General features: G+C 53.3%; 1 protein-coding gene and 1 long non-coding RNA gene across 9 annotated transcripts in view; one reads left to right on the plus strand and one right to left on the minus strand.

Annotated features, from left to right (window-relative positions):
• Positions 1–306: 306 nt before the first annotated feature.
• Positions 307–22,217, minus strand: part of Ksr1 (kinase suppressor of ras 1) — a 132,588-nt gene continuing 110,677 nt past the window's right edge. For 2 of the 8 annotated variants that reach the window (XM_029483585.1, XM_029483589.1), the window contains 12 exons: positions 20,300–20,465; positions 18,202–18,243; positions 16,106–16,160; positions 15,548–15,596; positions 14,507–14,886; positions 12,286–12,382; positions 8,469–8,602; positions 7,720–7,851; positions 7,397–7,532; positions 6,637–6,770; positions 5,360–5,440; positions 307–3,023 (listed from right to left, as the gene is read on the minus strand). In XM_029483585.1, the coding sequence (XP_029339445.1) occupies positions 2,945–3,023; positions 5,360–5,440; positions 6,637–6,770; positions 7,397–7,532; positions 7,720–7,851; positions 8,469–8,602; positions 12,286–12,382; positions 14,507–14,886; positions 15,548–15,596; positions 16,106–16,160; positions 18,202–18,243; positions 20,300–20,465 (1,485 nt within the window). In that variant the 3' untranslated portion in view covers positions 307–2,944. Of the gene's footprint in view, positions 3,024–3,795; positions 4,399–5,359; positions 5,441–6,636; positions 6,771–7,396; positions 7,533–7,719; positions 7,852–8,468; positions 8,603–12,285; positions 12,383–14,506; positions 14,887–15,547; positions 15,597–16,105; positions 16,161–18,201; positions 18,244–20,299; positions 20,466–22,217 lie in introns of those variants that run through there. The other 6 variants (XM_029483586.1, XM_021177248.2, XR_003838017.1 and 3 more) reach the window with 5 other exon arrangements.
• LOC110305328 lies at positions 10,666–22,110 on the plus strand. The gene is made up of 7 exons (XR_002379149.2): positions 10,666–10,785; positions 14,611–14,760; positions 15,186–15,332; positions 15,827–15,828; positions 17,770–17,854; positions 17,982–18,261; positions 19,527–22,110. It is a non-coding gene; the product is annotated as an uncharacterized LOC110305328 (long non-coding RNA).

The following is a 22,217-nucleotide window of genomic DNA, read 5'->3' on the forward strand; positions in this document are numbered from 1 at the left end:
TCCAGCCTGTTTTGAGATCTAGGCATAACCTTCCCCCCCCTTCCTCCCTCCCTCCCTTCCTCTCTCTCCCTCTCTCTGTTAGGGTCCCATGTAGCCTCAGCTGGCCTGGAACTTACTATCTAGTTGAGGGTGGGCTTGAACTCTTGATCCTCTTGGTCCTGGCTCCATAATACCTTCTTTAGGGAGGTTCATTAACCCCTGGCAGGGTTCAGACCCTGTGCCCTCCATTCTTGCCCTCCAATGCCAGTTACCCACATGGTCCCCAACAGTCATTTGAACTGCTCAAAACAAACAGGAGTCTCCGGATACCTTGATAAACTTTATTCACACACTCCAGACCCCTAGGCCTGGCTGAGCCACAGGGTACATTCATTCTTAGCAGTGGCAAAAACCCCAGTGTAACACATTCATCAAGACTAACCATTTTAATTTAAATTAAAGCATTTCTGGAAGACAAATGCAATTGATAGAAAATATAAAAACTTTTACTGTACAAATTTTACATCACATTCAAAATAAGCAAATAAATGTCTGCCTCATGGCCACAGAAGATGCTAAGTGTACACACTGATGGTATCCTGGTCAGCGCTGCAGCACAGCGTGGCTGTCCCACCCCACCCTGTCACTACAGAGCAACACAGGCTTGCCACTCCCTGCCTGGACCAAGAAGACAATGGCCGAGGGCTCTGATTGGGTGCATTAGAGCAGCCCAGCACTAGCTAGGATTCACTTCTTGCCACTCTGATGGGAAAAGGTCTCCCTCGGGGTGAGGCTGGGAACCCAGGGTGCCTGAAAAAGGGCCTCACACCTTAGGTGGGCAGGTTCTCCAAAGCTTGGGCCTTTTTCACTGCCTTCATAGTGGCTATGCGGGCTGAATTCACAGTATCTGTCATCCTTCATGTGTCTCCCAGGAGACGAGGAGAGTGCGCAGGAGGCAAGTTTCCCTAACTTCAATTCACAGTCACTTAAGTAGAAAAGGAAGTGGGGGTCATGGTGGGAACTCTCTTACAGGAAGGGCCGAGCAGAGGCAGGACTTGGGAAGCAAGGAGGAGGGCCCTAGAACTACAGCTCCACCGGGGCAGATGGCAGCCCCAGCACACTGGCCCCCAGAAAATGGCCAGCTCCTTCAGCCAGGGGCCACGACTATTCCTATCAGCCAATGCACAAGACCACATTCAATGCAGGGCTCAAAGCTTTCTTAACTGTGATGTTCACAGCACAAATCAAGACCCAGGCTTGCTGCTGTCAGTAGGCTGTGTGCCACTTGCTGTGATTTGCTGTCAGGGGATAACTGAAAAGGGTTAACTCAGCTGGCAGCCTGATGGCTCACATTCTACCATGAGGGGAGGCTGGAGGACATCGACACCGCAACACTTAGACAGTGAGAGACTGGCCTGAGCCTCAGGCACTGTGGCCTCTGGGTCGGTGCAGGCATGAGACTGCCAGAGGCAGGGGGCACACAAAACTCAGTTTTGGAGTAGGGAGGCTAATGTGGAAAGCTGAAGGGGTGGAGAAATGATTGGACAGCACATGCTGATCTGAACAGAGGCTCATGGCTCTTCCTCCCCACCCAGAGGTGGGGTCAGTTTGCTACTGTCCCAGCTCTCCGGTAGTGTGAATAACTGTGCTGGGGCCTAGGTGAAGGGGATTTCCACAACTTCTCAGAGAGTGGCCTGTTTTAAGAGACACCTGGAGCAGACTTGGGTGCTCGGAGAACTGTGGCTTTACTGGGAGTTTTAACTGAGAGGGAGCCGCAAGGCCACTCCACAGCGGGACTCAGCCCGTGGGTCTCCGCTCCACCCCCATTTCTTTCTTCCTCTGGTTGTGGAGTCTGATGCTGCTTACCCTCTGCTCAGGGATCACCCTGCTCAGCAGCTGATGGTTCCTGCCAAGCACATCTGACCCCACCCAGTCCAGCCCCTCCAGCTCATAGGAATGAACACAGTGGTCTGCGGCTCACGTCAGAGCCTCCCTGACTGATGTGCCTGGGCGGTCTCATAACCCGATCTGAGCTCAGAGCACACACAGGGGTCAGAATGGGCTAAAAGGTTTCCATGAGATGGGGAAGGGAAGTGGTGGTAGGTCTAGAACCTTCTGATGTGACAGACAATGGGTTTTAAGATGCTAGGGCCACTGCAAACTGCTTCTGCCACGACCCTGTTCTCCTTCACCAAGAACTCACTGTACACACACCCAATGGGCTAGCCCTCGGCTCTGGGGGTAGGGGGTCAATGAGGCACTGGGGGTGGGGGTCTGATGATAGAGACTGAGTTCCACAGCCTTCGTGCCTACCTGGAGGCCTCAGATAAAGAAGTGGGTATCTCCACAGATGTGTGGCTATTCCCTTTTTAAAAGGGGAAAAGAAAAAGCACAACAGGCCTGGATCAGAGCAGAAACAGAATCCACTCTCCAGGAACTCTGGTCCCCCGTAATCCAGATAGATTCCTAACTCAGGCTGCTGCTCCTTAGTGTGGTTCGCGGCCCAAGCACAGGCCAAAGCAAACCTCCTGCCACCTGCCCTTTTCCGGGTACAGCCCACACCCATGCGGCTTTTCTTCCGTCTGGCTCAACCCTGGGCCCCTCACGGCTGCAGGGTCTTCCAGAATGGGGGCTGAGGGCATCGGTGCTGCTCCACTGTGCCAGCACCCTTCTGCAGAATGATCTTCACCTACTGTAAAATACCAAGCTTGCCAGGCAGAAACCTCTGTGTAAACACTGGCTGTAGTGGTATCATCTGGAGCTGTGTGTATGGCTGCGATCCTGAGCCCCACACACCTTGGTGATGCACGCACGCACGCGGGCGCGCATGTCCTTTAGGGAGGAGACACGCTCCCAGTCCGCAGCTTGGGATGCAATGCTTCTGATTCCTTGAGGTGGTGGTCTGCATGTTTCGTAATCATGTTTCGGGAAGGAAGACACTCTCTGCATGAACGTGCATGGCTGGCTACATCTTTGGATTACCGGACTCCAGGGTCCCCAGGCCAAACCTTTCAAAGCGGGGCATGACTTTGCTGCTGTTAATGCTGTGAAGAGGAGCAGAGACACGGGTTATAGCTCTGCTGGCCTCGTCCAGTCCAGAGTTAAGGTTGTCGCTGGTTAAGCTTAGCAGAGGAGCTGAGTGAAGGCGACTGCTCGACCCACAGTCTTGGCAGAGCTGCTCCTGGCCTCCCTAAGCCCTGGGCCTCGGCTACATTCCCTTCCTGGCAGGGCTGAGGGGAAAACAGATGCTTGTTCACCTGACTGCCCAGCACCCAGCATGGCGGTAGCTGTAGTTTCCACCCTGGCTGCCTCATGTGGATGTGGGACTGGGTGAGCCAGGCCTGAGGACCAGCGATGCCACACACTCCTTTTAGAAATGGCACTCACACGGGGCACTCATACTGGGGCCACTATGGAGCAGAATCCCGAGCCTGACTGCAGAAATCTGGTCAGGGACGGACATGAACTCCTAACAGATGTGGCAGCAGGTTTGCCTCCATTACTAAGCTCTGGTGGCAGGTATCACGTTGTTTATGACAGTTTTGAGTGTGGCTCCTAAGGACCCAGCCTTTCTTTTTTTTTTTTTTTTTTTTTTTTTTTTTCGTTTCATGGTTTATTTCTTTAATTATGGCTGTCCTGGCACTCACTTTGTAGACCATGCCTCACTGACCAGAGAACAGGGAAACTCTGGTGAGGTGGTGGGCATATTTTTCCTTCCATTCTTCCCCAGGGCCCCGCCTTTTTTTTTTTNAACTCACTCTGTAGACCAGGCTGGCCTCGAACTCAGAAATCCGCCTGCCTCTGCCTCCCGAGTGCTGGGATTAAAGGCGTGCGCCACCACGCCCGGCTGGACCCAGCCTTTCTTAACTGATGCCTTTCATCTGTGTGTGTGTGTGTATGTATGTGTGTGTGTCCTGTCTTCAAGAGAAAGAGAGGACTCCAGTCAGGTCCATGACCTCAGTGCTGACTTTGGGCAGCTCCGAACTGTGACACCCTTTGTAGAACAATGTCTCAGGGTCACCGAACCCCTCCCCATCCTGAGCATGCTCAGCAGGGGCTCATGAAGGTGTTAGTAAGGGCTAGGGAGCAGAGGAACATAGCAAGAGCCACTCTTGGGAGAACAAGAGAAAAGAGACCATCTTATCCAGGAAGGCGACTGAAAGCTGCTCTTCCACCTGGAGGGTCACCCCGTTAGTGCCATCCTCCCCTGGCAGTGACAAAAGTCAGGCACCCACAGGCCATGTGGAGGGGAGGGGAAGCTGTTAAACGGAGCACAGAGAGGAGTCTGGAGCAGCAGAGATCGAGTCCCCTGGGTTAGTGCCCGCTGGCATTTTTTGAGTCTTAGCAGAAGTCACGAAGCTGAGTCGGTGATTAGGAGGAAGGAAGCCCCAGGGCATGCAAGACAGCCAGGTCTACAACCTAGGGACAGAGGAGAGAGTGGTATCAGAGTCTGAGCCTAAAGGAGCCAGGGCTCAGGGGCCTGGCCAGGCCAGATGCCCAGGGACCCACCTCAGAACAGGATCCCCACCTCCACCCCTCAGAATGGCTGGGGACAAGCACAGGGAATCTTCTCCAAGTTCCCACAGGGCAGTTGTAGGTACCACAGGGCTCCCCGTGAGGATCAAACTGGCTTCAGAGATGATCACTTCTGCTTTCTTGGCTCCTCCCCTGCCTACGTTCATTATTACTATTATCATTATTAATGTGTGTAGTTCTGGAGCCCAAACCCAGGCTTGTGAATACTAAGCAAGAGCTCTACATGGAGCCACACCCCCAGCCATTCACTTGTGCTTGTTTTGTTTGCTTTTTGAGACAGGGTCTCTTCTGGCACTCACTGTGCAGACCAGGCTGGCCTCAGCCTCAGACTCAGAGAGATCCACCTGCCCCTGCCTCCCAAGTGCCGGGATTAAAGGCATGCGCCCATCCCCATACCCAGCTGCCACTGATGATTTTATTTCTGACATTTTACTATATATCCCAGGCTAGACCCAAACTTTAAATCCCCCTGCCTCGGCCTCCTCAATGCTGGGATGATAGGCGTACATCACCACAACTGGATCACTGGATTCGTCTCTCCTGAGCTCTAGCCGTAGCGGGACTTGGGGGGACTTGCTTTGCTCACTTGAGCGCTAAACCCCCCTTGTCAACATGGTAGCTAGCTCCTGTGGTATGGAGAGGGGCCCTCCCTGCTGCACACCGTGCATTTCTTTAACCCTCTGTGAGGAACACAAGTCTGGTGGCCATTTCAGATGCAAGAGGTCATTATGGATTATGGGAAACCAAAGCAAGAATGTGAGAAGCTGGCATGCAGAGACAGAATGGGAAGGGTGGGTAGGACAGCCACACACAGGCAGGAAACGAGAGAATGATGGAAACACACTATTCCTCCAGAACTGGACAGGAGTTCTTAAAGTCGGGGTGACCATAGCGTCCTTTCCCGTAGTAGCGGCTCCGCCAGCGGCTAGGGGTGCCCGAGACCGTTTCACCAGCAGTTGAAGAGAGCCGTCCAATCCGGTCCAGCCCGGTGGGTGATGGCAGCCAGCAGACAGGTGGAGGAGTCAGGATGGTAGAACAGGGGAGATGACAAGACAGGCCAGTGTATCCGCCACCCCCCCAAAAACGAAAAGTGATGAAGCCGACAGGAAAGAAAACAGAAGTGAGAGTTAGAGACCCCATGTCCGAGGAAGCCACGGAAGCCTGGGAGCTGGTGGCTGTGGCCTGGTGACGGTCCCAACTAGTGGACTCCTCTCCCATCTGTGAGCTGAGAACGTGGGGCTGATTGGTTTCCAGAAACAGGAGTCGTCTCTGAATGCCAGTGTCCGGTGCTGGCATGGTTTCACAGAGGAGGAAGCCTGTACCCAGAGGGCCTAAGGAAGATCTACAGCAACAAGCAGCACAGGGCTCAGCCCTGGGGCCTCGTGGCCCCTCCCCCACTGCCAATGCCAGCACCTCCCTTGCCCAGGTTACAGGATTTGCTGCCTGACGACTGGCCAAGTCTGTGCAACTCTGGATCTTATGTAACGCCCACCGTGAAAGCCAAGACAAGTGACAGGGACCCAGATCCTGACAAAGGGCTGTGGTTGGAGAGGCGTCTTTGGGAGAGGAAGCCAGAGAGCCCAAGTAGAAACAGAACAAGACAGAATACAGGGGAGGTGACAGTAGCCTCTTCTGCTCTGTGCCTCAGGACACAAAGGACCGCTAGGGGGAAAGGCTTCTGACACGGGTGACACATAGCTCAGTGGCGTGGCCCACTAGGGGGCGGCAACCTTCCAGTGCTCAACAGTTCAGTGACTAAGTGGGTGCCAGCCTAAGCAATACTGATGCTGCTTATTAGGGGCTGTTTTGGTACTCACATGGACCTGACCTCTGACCCCTTCTCTCAGGCACAACTCTCCCACCATGGTCTAGCCTGGGCTTGGTATCAGTGACGGTCTATTACGGTGATGTGTGGATTTCCACAGGTGGAAAGGAGGTGCCCCCCCCCTATTACAGGGGGCCTCCCGCACCAACTGGGGAGGTGAGACTCCTTCAGCTCCTCTATACTGTGGAAGCCTCGGATTGTGGTCTGATGCATGTCCAGCAGAGGGCGCCCTCAGACACTCTAGACAGAGGCGCTCAGGATGGTAGGTCTGGTTCACAGAGGGAGGGAGGACTTACTCAGCTGACTTCCAAAAGTGCCCAGGGTGGGAGAGCCGCCGGTTCAGCTTGGGCAGCCTCTCCAGCATGTCCATCAGCAAGCTGAAGCTGGGCCTCTCCTGCAGATCGAAAGCCCAGCAGGCAGACAGGATCTCCTGTAAAGAGGCACAGGGGTTGGTGGCGTGTGGGCATCTGGGGAGTGAGGCACGAGGACAGAGCATTTCCCAAGGAGCCCCAAGAAGCTCTCAAGTGCCCGGCGCATCTGTGGAGTCAGAATCAGATGAGCCGCCAACCTTCCTTCCCCCTCAACCTGTCAGCGACCAAGAAAAAAATAGAATGGAAATGGGAGAGGTCAGAATGAAAGCGGATGGCCTTTCAAGATGGAAGGTACATCCTATGAACATGACAATGCCTGAAGGTAAATGCAGGGTTCTTGGAAAGCATAGAGAACGGCCCTGCCACTAGGGGGCGCCTCAGCGTTCCAGAGCAGAGACTGGACAGGCAGGACTAAATATAGGAGCAGCCGCTGAGAACCCTCGGAACAGCTGCCATGACAGAAAGAAGGCTTTCTTCTCAGGGTCCACTCAGCCACACAGCACCCTCTGCAGTCCTGACATCCAGGGGTGTGGCCTGCACACGTTGCCAACACAAGGCACACACCCCTGACACTTTTGTTCTCCATATAACGATATTAACAGTCCCTGTGCCTGCACCACTGTGAAAGCTTTCTTAGTCATGTCACATGCCCAGCCCACACTTGTCCTTCCATCCCTCTACTCACGCCGACTTCCTTCCCCAGGCTGACAGATGCCAGGACACGTCGTACTCCTTCCCCACTTCCAATCTGCCAGATCAAGGCTTCAGCAGGCTGGTGCTTAAAGGGCCAGTCTCTTGCCTGTAGTTCATACCACACAGTCCTGTGGAGACACACCACAGTGTGAGCTACTAGAGCTCCACAATGGCTGGCCCACACTAGGTGCCAGAGACCAGAGGTCAAAGGCAGTCAGTCACTCTGCCGAGCTAGCACAGCCATGACTTTCCAAGGCACACCTCCCACCCCCCAGGGCCTTCTTGTTTGCACTTGGGGGCCAGTGGTCGACTCACCCGAATGCATAGACATCGGCTGCTTTGGAGAAGGGCAGCTGGTCCTCATCCCGCCCCGGGATCATTTCTCTTACGATCTCGGGGGCCAGGTAGCACAGCCAGTCATGTGACAGTTTCAGTTGGTTCTCACGCCTGGAGGTCAGGACAAGGAGGACACCTCAGTGGGGAGCGGATGGCCTGACTACACACATCTGTACTCACATGTGGTACATAGAAAGCCAAGAGAGGGGCAGGAGATCTTGCCTTTGAATAGGATGGGCACGTCTAGGGAGGGAGGCCACAGTTGGGAATGGCAGGGAGCCGTCAGTGACAGGGTCTGAGTCCCCGTGCTGGGAGAGCAGCTGGTTTGTCTAGGTCTTGGTTGACTGGGGATATCAAACCTGCATGCTGACTCTTTGGCCTGCCACTCTTCCTTAGGCTCCCATTCTTAGGTTGGGGCTTTTCTTGCCACCCCAACCCTTTACAACCACAGGAACTAAACCCCAATGTTCTGTCTCATGAAGGGGGGACCAGCCTGGTCCCTCACCCATCACTGACAAGCCAAGCTGAATATAAGCCAGGGGACTCAGCCTACATGGTACCCACCTGGAAGCTGAGTACCACGAGGGACCTAAATATCACCACACCCAACTCTGGCCTGAAAGAGCATGGGCTGAACCAAGGCGACCTAGCCTGTGTGGCAAGGTTCTCTCCAGCAACACAGCTGGGGGCACTCCACACCTACACAATGCCCCAGCTCCCCGACTCACCGTTCTTCTCGGACCACGCCCGAGATCCCAAACAGCCCGAAGTCTGTGATGACCACTTTGCCGTTGTCATAGAAGACATTCTTGGACTTGAGGTCCTTGTGCACGATGCCTTTTGCATGAAGATAACCCATGCCCTGGAAGACAGACAACCTTGAGTCAGTGGGTGGGGGACACTGAGAGATGGAGGTTGAGGCTTTACTTGGGGTACCACACAGAATCCATCCCCAGGTCCAATCTTCACACAGACAGCAGGCAGGAGGATACTGTCCTCAGCTTGCAGATGAAGCAACTGAGGCTCAGAGAGGGCAAGTGAATTGCCCCAAGTCACACAGCAGTTAGACAGGAAGCATAGATCTGACCTTAAGCTGGTTGATGCTCTTTCTATGCCACTCTGCTGCCCAACAGCCACCTCAGACTCGGGTAACTGTGGGGTGTGGACACGGTGAGTGGTCTCAGGTAGTCAAGGAGCATAGAGATGAGTGATATGGGCTTAGCAGTGATGTTGTGATGTAGCTTAGCAGTAAGCATGCATATGGTCCTGTGTTAAGTACTCAGCATTACTAACTTAGAAAATAATTGACCACGGCTGGGAGATGGCTCAGTGGTTAGGAACACTTCCTTCTCTAGCAGAGGGCCAGAGTTCAGTTTCTAGCACCCACATAGGGTAGCTCACAACCATCTGTAACTCTTATTCCAAAGAATCCAGGGCCCGTTTTGGGCCTCTGTGGCACACAATTGCCAACCATGTACAGTCCCAGCTCTTTCTCCCTTGCTTCTTTTCTCCCATCTCCCTCCCCTCCCCCCCTCATGCACACACACACACACACACACATAAGAGAGAGAGAGAGAGAGAGAGAGAGAGAGAGAGATAGAGAGAGAGAGAGAAAGTGAGGAGAGGAGAGGAGAGGAGAGGAGAGGAGAGGAGAGGAGAGGAGACTTATTATCTGGGCTGGGGCATACAGAGCCTAGCTGGGTTCTGCCCTTCTGCAAGGCAGCTCTCGGAGCAGGCAACAGACACATTCATTCCCAGGGTGAGATCTAAAGTTGAGCTGTAGCTAATACTTCGTCATGGTAGCAGGAACCCTAGATGAAGCCTGAGGTCTGAGTTCCATGCTCCATCCCCACTCAGAGGCTAGCACTGTGCGGCCATGGCCACACACCAGGTGAAATGTGGTGTGTGATTCCCACCAGCATTCGAGCATTCAGGGGTCAGGCACACAGAGCCTATGACCTGACAATCTGATCTCATTAAGGCCACAGCTACTCAGCACTAATCCTCAAGTTCTCAGGATTCCTAGAGGGTCCTGACACCTCTGGGGCAAGACACTGTTGTCACTCATGATAGAATGGCCTGTCTGGCTGTGGCCTCCTCCCACCTCCCAGCCTCCCCATGAGGTTTCCCAGAAGTGTCCTTGGCTATAAGGGAGTTTGGGCCTCATGCCTAGAAACATAAAAGCCACTTTTAGGAAACAGTATCAACCACAGACACAAACCCACTGCAGGGAGTATCAGAAGTATCAGAAGAGAGCTTAACTCAAGTGAATTCTGCTCTAAGACGCAAGAGGGTGCAAGGCTTCGAGCCTCCCCTCGGGCCTGTCTTCTGGTGAGAGGCCCTTCCCCAGACTCTGACTGAAGTGCACACCAAACTTTATAAAATATAACTGCCATTTCCTAAACCAGGCACAGCCTTTCCCAGGTGCCCCAGTGACAGAGTCCATCGTGGGCTGACTAGGGACAAGGAGCTGTCCCTCTATGAGGCTTAATCACATCACAGACATTGAGTGGGGCTTGGTGGGTTACATTTACAATCCCAGGACTTGAGAGATGGAGGGAGGAGTTTAAGGTCATCCTCAGCTACACAGTGAGTTTGAGGATCGCCTAGGCTACGTGAGTCCCTGTCACAAAACAAAATAACCATCCAGACAAACAAAACCCAGATGTGACAGCTGGAAGGGTCAGGCTGAAGAGACAGGCTGTGGAGCAGACCCTGGACCATCAGTCCTTTCCCAGGGCTTCCCCGGGTCTCTATGGCAACCTCCAAGGTTACAAGCCTCTCACTGAAGGTCAGGTCCCTCTGCTCCACTTCTGACTCTCAAGGAATCTCAGATCACTCTAAAGTGGAAGTGAGCTGGGGCCCCCCGGGGGGGTGGGGGGAGAGGAGGGGTTTCAGCAGGAAGGAAACAGGGCTGGGGGGGACAAGAGGCAGGCAGAGGCAACTCCAGAGCCTTTGAGTCACTTTCCTTCTGGGCCCTGCAACTGGTCACTCTGGCCATCTTGGGTCACGTGACTCAGAGGACAGCTCCCAGTTCTGAGAACGGTCTGAAAGTGGGGAGCAGCAGGACTCAGGTGTGGGATGGGGAGATGGAGCAAAGTCCCTGGTGAAAGACCACCGACCACACTGGAGGCACAGGTGACTGACACCTTGGGGTTTTGGACTTGGAGGTTTAATCTGTAAGTGTGACCATGGGAAAGGGACAGACTGAAACCCTAGTTTGTCCCCAAATGCCACTGTGATGATCTTTTCTAAAGACATCCATACACACAGAATGTAACAGAGAAGGGGACAGGGTGGGGGTGGGACATAGAAGGCAAACTGAAGCACAGCTGCCAGGGGCGACTCTTCTTTTCTGAGACAGGAGCTCATGTAGCCCAGGCTAGCTTGCTTGGTAGCCAAGGGTGATCCTCCTGCCTCCACCTTCTAAGTGGAGATTACGGGTGTGTGCCAGTGAAAGGCTTCTGGTCATCACCCGTGGCTCTGTGCATCCTAGCCAAGCGCTCTACCAACTGAGACCCATGCCCAGCCTGAAAGGATGCAGCCTTTCAGCACAGACAGGCTTTTATTTTAAAAAGGAGTGGAAGCTGGATTCAGTGGTCTAGGTTTTCTGTTTTGGAGACATGGTGATCTCCCTTCCCTATGTGGTCCAGGCTGGTTTCAAGCTTTCAATCTTCCTGGAATTCATGATTTCTATTTACAGCACTTGGCTTTATCTTACTATTTTTTTTTTTTAAATAGATTCATTCATTTTATGTGTGTTTTGACTACACGTATGTATGTGCAGCATGTGGGTGCTTGGTACCCATGGAAGTTAGAAGAGGGTGTCGGATCCCCTGGAACTGGAGTTAAGGATGCTTGTGAGCCGCCACATGGGTGCTAGGAATCGAACCCAGATCCTCTGCAAGAGCAGCAAGTGCTCTTAGCTACTGAGCCGCCTCTCCAGTCCTCATAACAGGTTGTTTAAACAATGAGTGAGAGGCTCCCTTTAATTAATTTTTAAAATGAGAGTGGAAAAGAGCTGCCTGCGCTGATCAAAAGGGCCTGCTCTCAGGAAGCCTGGATCTGAGTAACTAACAGCAAAGTTGCAGAAAGCCTGGGTCTTTTTATGTCCTGAAGTGAAACACTGTTTCCCACTGCTGGTGCTAAGAAATCCTCACCAAGCCCGCTAGCTCCATGACACTGTTCTCTGTACAGATGGTGTCACTGTCTCTGCTCTGACCTAATCAAAGAGGTTGTGTTGGCATTTACAGGGGAGGAAGCTGAGGCTCAGAGAGGCTAAACAACCTCCCTGAGGTCACAGCTAGAGTGACACCGTCTTTAGAGCATGCAGTGTTTCCTCACAGCTAATTCAGTTCTATTACCCCACCCCACCCCCACCCAGTGGAGTTCTGCATTTGATTGGATGAGATGGGGACCCTGGCTGAGGTGCCCCAGCTAGGACACAGAGGAGCCACAAACCACCTGACACAGGCAGCTATGGCCTACGGAAAGACCAAGACCTGTAGAGGTGGCTGGAACCCCCAACTTCAACCCCACCTTTACCTTGATGATCTCCTGGGCGATCTGCCTAGTCTTGTTGATGTCCAGAGACGTCTTGGGGTCCCTCACGAATGAATGCAACGTCCGCCCCTTGCAGAAGCTGTTGAGTAGTGGGGCTGGGTAAGAGGCCAGGAGCTAGTACAGGTTTGCCCTAGCTCCATGGGACCTGTGAGGGGAACTGCGACCGCCTGCTTCTAGAAGGTTCTCTTTCCCAACCAACACACTCCAAAGGGCATGTTCTTTAACCAGGATTCCTGCTGTAGCTTGCCTACACATGCATACATGACACAGCTCACCACACTCCCATCCCATCCTCACACGGGGCAGGAGAACTCAGACAGGGAAGAACTCAGCCTCCGGGACTCTCAGCAGGCCACAGTGAGTCTCTAGGACTCACCACCAAGGTTATCATTTTCATTAGTTTTAGATCCCAGCGTATCCCATCTGTTGCTAACTGAGGAGTGTCCTGTTGCTCCTCTCTGTGTAACCCCATTCGCTAACTCCAAGCTCTTCTGGAATGGAGGTCTGAGTGAGAGAGGGTGGGTGGATGGCAGAGGAGGCTGCAGGGCCGGGCACCCACAGGTGGACTCCCTGGAGACTCTTGGGGCTGCTCTGAGTGGGGACCCGTTTTTAGAATGGGTCGGGGGGCTCCAGTGATCCGACACTGCACAGTTCCTCTTTACTTCTGAGAACAAGGGCAAATTTTACTTGTTCACTGCATTAAGGAAAACAAAGAAAAAGATGGCTGTTTGTTTGCGGGGGTGGGGTGGGGGGGTTGTTTGCTTGCTTCCCCCAAAGCACAGGGTCCAGGTCCTGGTCCAGGTCCAGGGTGTCTCATGTTGGAGATGATTCTCTTGGCTTCTTGGAATGGAGTCATGAGGACTTGAGTTTGGTCCCAGCAACCACTTCAAAAGCTAAGTGTAAACCTGGGCACATTGTTGTGCATCCTTATTCTTGACACTCAGGAGGCAGGGGCAGGTGAATCTGAGTTTGGGACCAGCCTGGTCTACATAGTGAGTTCCAGGACAGTCACAGCTCTACTGAGAGGCTATCTTCGTGTGGGCCCCCCACCGCCCCCATACCCCTCTATAAACCTCAGTGCCAGGATCTGAACTTGGGTCCTCATGCGTACACAACAGGTGTTATTACCCACCAAGCTCCACCCCCAGCCCCTTTTTCTGATTTTAAAAGTCAACAGTTTAAATGGCTCAGGCAAGTGTTTCTGAGGCTGGCCTGCTGCTCTGGGGAAGGTCCCTGTTTTCTGTCAGGGTCCCTTCCCTGTCAGGGACTGACAAGTAAGGCACAGAAGCAGGTGAGATACATAAGGACACTGAACGGTCAGGACTGGCTGGGGCATGGCTCAGCACAGCACTCGCTGAATCTGCAAGGCACTGGACTCCTCCCTCAGCAGCACGCACACCTAAGTAGACCTCAGGCTCCCGTCAACGGACAGAAGTAAAATGTGAACCAGCGCAATCTTAGTCATATATTTTACAATTAAATTGCATTTATTTTTTATTTTATTTTATTTTTTGTGTGTGTATGTGCATGTGTGCACATACTACAGCATGCCTATGGAGGTCAGGGGATAACTTGTGGGAATCGTCTTCCTTACTGTGGGTTCTGAGGACCAAGATCAGGCTGTCAGGCTTATGCAACAAGCGCCCTAACCTGCTGAGCTGTCTCACAGGTCCTCAACCTGCTTTATGTTAATGAAAGGAATATTGAGATTAACCACACTCACCTCTGTTGGGGAAAAGCACTCATGCAAGGTGGTGTGAGCAGAGAATCTGCTTTCTATCTTTTCAGAGCACTGGGATTTTCTTTATGCCCAGAGGTGGTGGTATTATTATTATTATTATTATTGTTATTATCATTGCTGCTGCTACTACTATTTCTATTATTATTGTTATTATTATTATTACTACTACTACTATTATTATCTGGATGGGAGACAGAGTCTTGCTGTGTAGTCCAGGCTATCTTAAACTCAAGATTCTCCTGCCTCAACCTGCAAGTGTTAGCACTCCAGGTTGTGCGTTGCCACACCCGGCTCTGATGTCGGTCAGTGGTCCTGTGTGGACGCAGAAACGATGCCTCATCTTTGCCTTTCTTCGTCCTCTCTCTGATAACCCTTCCACACTCTCCGGGGCACTCACAGAAAGCAGCAGGCTGCAGGGACAGGAAGGATGTGCCGCTCACGGGCCCGGAAGGGGTGGCTTACCTGGTGATAATGGCCAGGTGAGGTGGGTTCATGCAGGCCCCCATGAAGAGCACCACGTTCTCATGCCGCGTCTGCCGGTAGTTCATCACCTCTTTCTTGAACAGCTTCAGGTGGTCCTGATTGTGGCCGTCCATCTCTAGCAGCCGAATGGCCACCTCGCCATGCCAACGGCCTCGGTGCACCCGGCCCCAGCGGCCCTGTCCAATGGGCTCGCCCAGTTCCACCTGTTCAAAGGGGATGTCCCACTCTTGCAGGTAAACGCTGGTCTGGCTGGCCTTTCGAGAGATGGGGCCCCGCCAGGGCCGGCGGGAGCTGGGGAGGTCGTCCACCTCATCCTCGTCATCTTCTGCTTCTGACTTGCCAGCCTCAGGCTCCTCAGCCTGAAAGAAGAGGGAGGGAGGGAGTCTGGGTCTTTTTTTCTTCCTGGAGTACTGGCCAGGCACCACCATGCCTGCTACCCTGGCCTCCTGGTCCTCTCTGTCTGAACACACCATGCTCCTTGCCTTCACTGCACTGCACTGCAGAGACCCAAGCTTGGTTCACGTTTCCACTTGAAGGCCAAGCCAGTGGCTTCTTTCTTTTTAAGACAAGGGCTCGTGTAGACCAGGCTCACCTCCAGCTTACTATGTAGCTGAGGATGACTTTGAACTTCTGATTCTCCTGACCTCTACTTTCTCAGGAGCTGGGATTACAGGCGTGCATCACCACACCTGACTAAGATGAAGACAGCGGTTCTTGGCAGGGATCAGAACCCACCCATCAAGCTCTGAGAGCATAGAGATGCCAACTCCCACCCCAGGCTGACTGACTTAGCTCCCAGGCCCAGGTCTGTGGGTAGGGAGTGAGAACAGGAGAATAGAGAGGTTCTTTCAGTGAGTTCCCTAGCTTGCACTTCACATTCTTCTCCGATGCGAGTATCTACCCACACCAGTCGCAACAGGCTCAGCACCCTCCTCCCCCATGCCTTCCACCTACCCCGTACACCCTAAGGAGGGGGCACGGGCAGCTACCTTGGGTCTCATACATGGTGCTCCTACTCACCTCTGCTTCGTGAACACCCAGCACATCTGTTTTGGGCTGGTCATCGAGCCTAAGAGTGAAATGGGCTTTGTCAAGGAGACTCTGGGTTGGGCGGGGGGTGGGGTGGGGTGGGGGGTGGTCCTGGATTAGGCAACGTGAATGCTGGGGACTCGGGCAGGAGGCTGACTGGAGTGGGTGCGAATGAGGGTGGGCATTTGGTGCAGGGCCCCACATTCCTGCCTCTGGGACCTGGCTATCACATCCTTGCTATGTGAACTCGTGTCATCTAACCCCTCAGAGTGGTTGTACCTTCTGGGAGACCTACTTCACTGGCTGAGAACTGAGCGACCCAGAGCCAAGTGCTCAAGCAAACCTAATGGAGAGGAGGGGATCCAGAGGTAGGAGCTATGTTTAGTTGGTCTCTGTTCACCTCCGTTCCCTCGCGGGCCACAAGCCTGCTGCCGTTGTATACCCAGCCCCACTCAGGGCTCACTGTTCTGCCAGGAGGCGATCAACTCCCAGGCTCAGAGGGTCAGAAATTTAGGGGTGGGTTGGGAGATGGCTGGGGAGGGTTCATACCGCGTACTGTCGGCTGTGCTGGACAGCGGGGCGGCCTGAGAACAGGCTGAAAGGTCTGTAGGAAAAAAATAACAGGAGCAGAGTGTGAGAGAGCTTGCCTTCATCCCCAAAGACTGGCATACTAGGGCACCCCCTCTCTCCTGAGCTGCTCCTCAGGCCATTTCCACCGGGATCTTACTGCGTTCTGTAAGTTGCCACAGACTCAGTCTACAGCCTTTGGTCTACATGGCTGCCCCTGGCAGAGGCTCCACGTGAGTGACTCTAGAGAGACCCCAATAATTAATACCACTGCCCTGGGCCCAAACGATTCTACAAGTGGCAAAAGCTAACGCTACTACCTCTGTAGAGTCTTTCTGGTAGGAAGCAGGGCTGTCTGTCACTTTTTAAAGTAGGGACCCCCTTTGCCTAGCTAGTGGCAGAGCCGGCAGCTCTATGGCACCCACCTGATAACACCTGTGATACTGACATCCGGTATAGGTGCGGGTCACCCAATTGGGTGGCTAGTGCCATAGCTCTGGGTAAGAAGAGGGAATTCAGTCTGTGTACCAGGAGGCTCCAGGCCGGGCAGCTGAGGCTGACCCCTGACCCTAGGTAGTCTAGCTGTAGCATAAAGACCCACCTCCAGGGCACCAGAAATAGATGGTTCCTTCCAAAAGTGAAGGCGAAGTGCTACATGAAGAGTGGTGGCAGGGGTCAGTGCTCCCCTCTCTCAACAAAGAGAATCAGTGAGTAGAAACTGCTCAAGCTGTCAGCAGCCCCTCTCCTGCCCCTGGACAAAGATCTTTCCCCTCAGCCCTCAGATCAACTCCTTCGCTGAAAAGTTTTCTCAGCGGAACCAAACTCTGACAGAAGCTGTGGGCCTTCTTAACGGGGCGGGCACACATGTGCCTGACATCCTGGTCAGTGTTGGGAGTCCACGGGCCTCAGAAACATCTCCAGCCTCTCCGGCTACCGCCATATGGCCTCTAGACTACCAGGCCAGCATGTTCACACATGCTCAGAACACTCCAGAAGCTGCACATGCCTTAGATGAGGCGTAGGAAGTGGGGGTGTGGGCGGATGTCTGGGAAGCCTCACACCTGCTCTTGGAAGCTAAGAGTGCATTGTGCAGTCTGTACCTACATGTCCCTGTTACAACTGGTATATGGGGCCCTACGCCCACCTCCAGGACAAAATAGGCCATTCAGGAAGAAGCACTGTGGCTCCTCGGTTGGGGTTGGGGAGGAACACTAGTATACATAACCTAGAGATGGTAACTAGGAAGGCTCTTGGGAGGTAGGGGGTCATACAAAAGGGGCGGATCCCCCAAGCTGTGACAGCTGGCGATCACACCCAAGTAGCGTTACAGGGATAAGGGTTGCCAAATGCTCCAACTCAATTCCTGAATGGAGCTGATCTGGGAGATAGAAAGGCCTGGAATACCCAAATACTGAGTCTTCCAGTCTTGGCAAACCAGAGGGAAAAAAAAAGACTATTAGAGTCGGCTAAAGCCCACTGTGTGGAAATACTGTATTTCCAGCGGGAGGAGAAAAGCATTGATCCTATACAGCCAGAAGGGGAAGGAGTATGGCCAAATGCACAGGTGTGCAAAAGTAGATTTTTTTGTAGGAGGGAATCAATCCATGCCTTATTGAATGAAAGTTTTTCCTTCAAACTTTCTGCAGAGAAGGTAGTTCCAGTGAGGGCCAGCAAGGGGCGCTGTGTGTTAAGGCTGGGAAAGGCAAAGCCAGCTGACACATGCCAATGCCTGTAAGACTTTCCCTAATTGGCTTTGCCTTGTTCATTATTCACCAGGCACCATCAGCAAGCAGTTCCTCTCCCTCATTCTGCAAATGTGTGAGTTCTGCTTTCTTATCTGTCTCTTGTCACTTCACAGCAGTGTGACCCTGAACCAGTTCCCTGTAAAAGACTAGGCAGGATGGATGGACTCCAGAGTCCCATCCAGCAAGGTACTGCCCACATGAAGGTCCACACCTCCAGGACTTCTCACCCTCTTGCCTAGCTGCAGGGGACTCAAGCGTGTGGGGAGAAGGCACCGGGTGGGATGGAGAGGGTCCCAGCAAGGGGCAGTTAGTGGACCCACGCAGAAGACTCACCTGGGAAGATAAACTGCTGTCTATGATGAATGAAGTAGGCAGCTTTAAACAGAAGAGGAGGTGAGTCACACAGTGCACAGGCAGCGCGGGAGGAGGGGGACGTGGGCTTGGGGGGCAGGCACTGGTTATTGGCTTAGGCGGCTCTGCCCCAGGGGCTCTGGTGAGAAAAGGTGGAGCCATCCAGGAAAGAGACCCAAACTAGGATAGAGTCGGGCGTGGCTAGCCCCGGAGTGGTGTTGCTGCACTAGAGGTGGGGCGGCAGCACACCAGCTCGGTGGTTCCCTAGCTGCACAGCCCTGGCCAGTGCGCATGGGGGAAAAGCTCGGACCAGGTTTGTTCTAGAAAGATGTCCTTGAGTCAGGAGGCTCAGGTAGAGTAGGGAGATCAGTGGCTTTGACAAGGTTCAATGGTGTGTGCAGAAGAGCCTCGTTCCCTTCAGTCTGGCCCCGCCCGGAAACAGCTTAACCTCACTGCCTGAATTCTGGATCGGGCTAAGTGCTGTGATTCCAGACTGAGAACCAGCCACTTGCTTATGGTTTTGAGATGCTTGCTATCTTGCTTGGGCTGGTTTCAAACACATGGGCCCCATTCTCCGGCCTTGGCCTTGCAAGAAGTTGGAACTCTAGGAGAGTCTAACCTCGGCTCTACTCCATGCTAAGGCTCTGGGGACTGAGGAGGCAGTTAACCTCTCTGCCTTACTGAACAAGGGGGATATATGAGCTTGCCCAGGCTGTCCTGTGCAGGACAGCTATGATGATCCTGGACAGCACAGGACAGGTAGTGGTGGGAAGGGTTCAAGCCGTCTCAGTTCCCTAGGGATTTGTCTGTGAGTCCACTAAGATCATGGAGAAGGTGATACTTCTGCATAAGGGATGATAGAAACCCATCTCCTTTATGGGGCATCTGTGTTAGTGGAAAGGGTCCGATCAATATAATAAAAAAGACTTTTTTGTGTGTGTGTCCCTTGCTTTTCAAACTGGCCCTTCTTTGGAAAACTCAAACTAGATGGTTTAGCAAACAGAACTTGTTCAGAGAGCAAAGGCAGAGCAACAGGAAAGGAAGTTAATCCAGGGGCTGTGGCTCTGTGTTAAACCAGAGGGCGGGGTGGTACTGCACTGTTAGGAGCAATCCAGCTACATGCATATTAAGGAAGGCACAAGAACAAGGAACGGAAGAGTCGTACCCCTCACCACCCCCAAGAGAAGTCCCAAAGTCCCCAATGGGCTGCTTGGCCAGCTGCTGGCTGTGTATAGGGTTAGTGTGGGTCTCATTAGCCAGGTGAAGGGTTGAGGGGTGTGGTGGCACTCTTGTCTTTCTGGGTTTAGAACTCTAGGAACCAGTGATGGGACTGATCTGGACCCTGTGGGCTACAACAAACAGGAGCATCACTGTGCAGCATTTCCCATGAGGACTAAAGACCAGATAAGCCCAGGACTGAGGTTTGCCATCTCTTGTCAAGGCGACAGCTAAGTGCCATGTAGGTAAGTGGGCCTTGCTCTGCACCCTGGAGACAGGGCAGCCCAGTGTGGCTGACCAGAACCGATGGTAAGACAGGATGCAATCCTGGCCTCTTCCAGCAGTTCCGGGGCACCCAGGTCTGAGCATAGCTTCTGAGGGCAGCTGGGCTCAGCTCTGCTCCTTCAAGGTTGCCCCAGGACCCGGTATCCTCACCTGCTCAGCGGTGACCACCTTATTTTAATTCCCTATGGTCTCTGGGTGGCACAGGAAGGGATGTGAGATCTTCTTTGTGTAGCTAGTCCCGGGCACAGAACTGGGTATGCAACAGATGCACTGTAGGTTTCTTGCTCCCCACTGCCTATCATGGCACTCTCAAGCTCAGACAGCAGCTCTGAGAGAGGATGATGCCGGGCAGAAGCTACCCCAAGCCCAGGCTGGCATCCCGGGTCATCCTAGGAAGCCAGGCTCTGTGTACAATGCCGGGCCAGCCGCTCCTCCTTCCTTAACCCCACCGTCCTCGTCTGTATGAAGTGCATTAATCCCACGCTCAGCAGATGCTCTGCCGACTCAGCTCTCGGGGGAGATGGGGAGAGATCTGAAGGTATCCCTCGGGACCCAGAAAAGCCCAGAGGTGTGATACCTGGGAAGCTGAACCTGCTGTCCCGCTGGCCAGGTGACGGGTTGGGAGGCGTGGTGGCACTGGAGGGATTAGATGAGGTCAGGAAAGGTGCCGGCGATGAGGGTGTAGAGGACGTGGTGGAGGATGGGTTGCTGCTGGAGTCCAGGTTCATGGCTGGAGGGTGCTCCTGCAAGGCCAGAGATGCCGGGATGAGCAAGGCTGCAAGCTCAACTCAGCCTCTGCCACCTGGGGCGCCCTCCTTCCACCCCCTCCATCTCCACAGGTGGAAGTTGGAACAGGAGATCCTTGGGGGCCCATTCTGAAGCCCCAAGATTATCTGCGACTAATATATGATGGAAGGACACTTAAGAGACCCTCTCCTAAAGGATTCCTGCCCATCTTTCTCATTGCAGTTCCTTCTTCTCCCCAGAAGCCTGTCTGAACTATATCTTCCTCTTCATCCTTCCGCAGTGCTCAGCATTTCCGCACCCAGGCGCCGTAACGGACCCTTTGACATCTTCTGACAGCCGAGGGTGGTTTGCTGACGACCATCTCTCCCGCCCCAGCACCGCCTGGCTTTGAGCTGGGCACCTTCTTAATGAAGTGAATTTATATTCTGACCAACATTTATGCAGCTTCAGGCCCTCGGCAGGAAGCAAACCGAGTCTGTGGTTTTGTGATCTTGTCCTAGTGTCAAGGAACTCAGAAAACCCCACAAAACTCCGGAAGAGGCCACAGCTTGGGCCAATGTTGTCCGCTGTCTTGAAGAGTTAAGAATTCCAGAGCTGAGGACTGGCAATGTGGCTCAGCTGGTGTGATGCTTGCCCCAGGTCTGGTTTTGATCTCAGCCCCGCATAAACTGGGCATTGTGCTTCAGGAGGAAGTTGAGGCAGGAGGCTCAGAAGCTTAAAGTCAGCCTTGGCCATAAAGGGAGTTTCAGACCAGCCTGGGATGCATGAGAGCTTGTCCCAAAAAAGGGGGAAAAAATCCAGAGCTAGAAAGAAATTTCTAAGAGAGATTCCAGGAAGTGATCACTGGGCAGGTCTGGTTCACACCCCAGTAACTTATTAACACCATTTCTTTTGCAAGCATGCATGGTCACCTAAATTAGATCAGGCTAGCCAGAGCTTGCCGACAGATGGCTTGCCGGCTAGGGAGAAATATTGGGAGCTGTGGAAGGATAAAGAGGAAGCTTAAAGTTCCAGGCAGGGTTTGGACGGGTTTGCTTGCTGGGAGGCCTTAGGCCCCAGCAGGGATGGTACTGGGCCAGAGCAGGGAGCACTGGCCTCCCAGCTCCCTGCAGGAGGGGCCCACAACACCGCAGCATCAATTCCTGTCCAGCTGCATCTGGCAAAATTGCAGACGGCAGGCTCAAGCCTTGGGCAGGCGTGGCTTCTAGTCAGGCTGAAGTGGTTTCTGGATTTTAATGACATCTGAGTGTGTGTACACGTGTGAACACATGTGTCTTCATGTGCCCGGAGAAACGGAGACACTTTCTACCCTGTTTTCTGAGGCGCCCTCACTGAGCAGGATACACATTGATGTGGCCGGACCGGCTGATCAGCAAGGGTCTTCCTGCCTCCACTTGATTGGTACTTAGACCCACAGGTGGACCGCCATGCCTGGCTTTCTGTTCCATTTCTGTTCATTTCTTTTAAAGACAGGGTCTCCCTATACAGTCCTGGCTGGCTTGAGACTTGCTATGTAGATCAGGCTGGCCACGAACTCATGGGATCTGCCTGCCTTAGCCTCCTGGGTACAGGAATTAAAGGTGTTAAGCTGTTATGACTCTCATGCCTGGCTTTGTACGTGGGTGCTGGGCATCAGAATCCAGGTCCCCACAGTTACACGGCAATCACTTCATGAACTAAGCCATCTCTCCAACCCCAGTGACATTATTTTATCAATTACCTTCTACCTATGGGAGATGATATTTCTA

Source organism: Mus caroli, chromosome 11 (genome assembly GCF_900094665.2).
Source record: "Mus caroli chromosome 11, CAROLI_EIJ_v1.1, whole genome shotgun sequence".
NCBI lineage: Eukaryota > Metazoa > Chordata > Mammalia > Rodentia > Muridae > Mus > Mus caroli.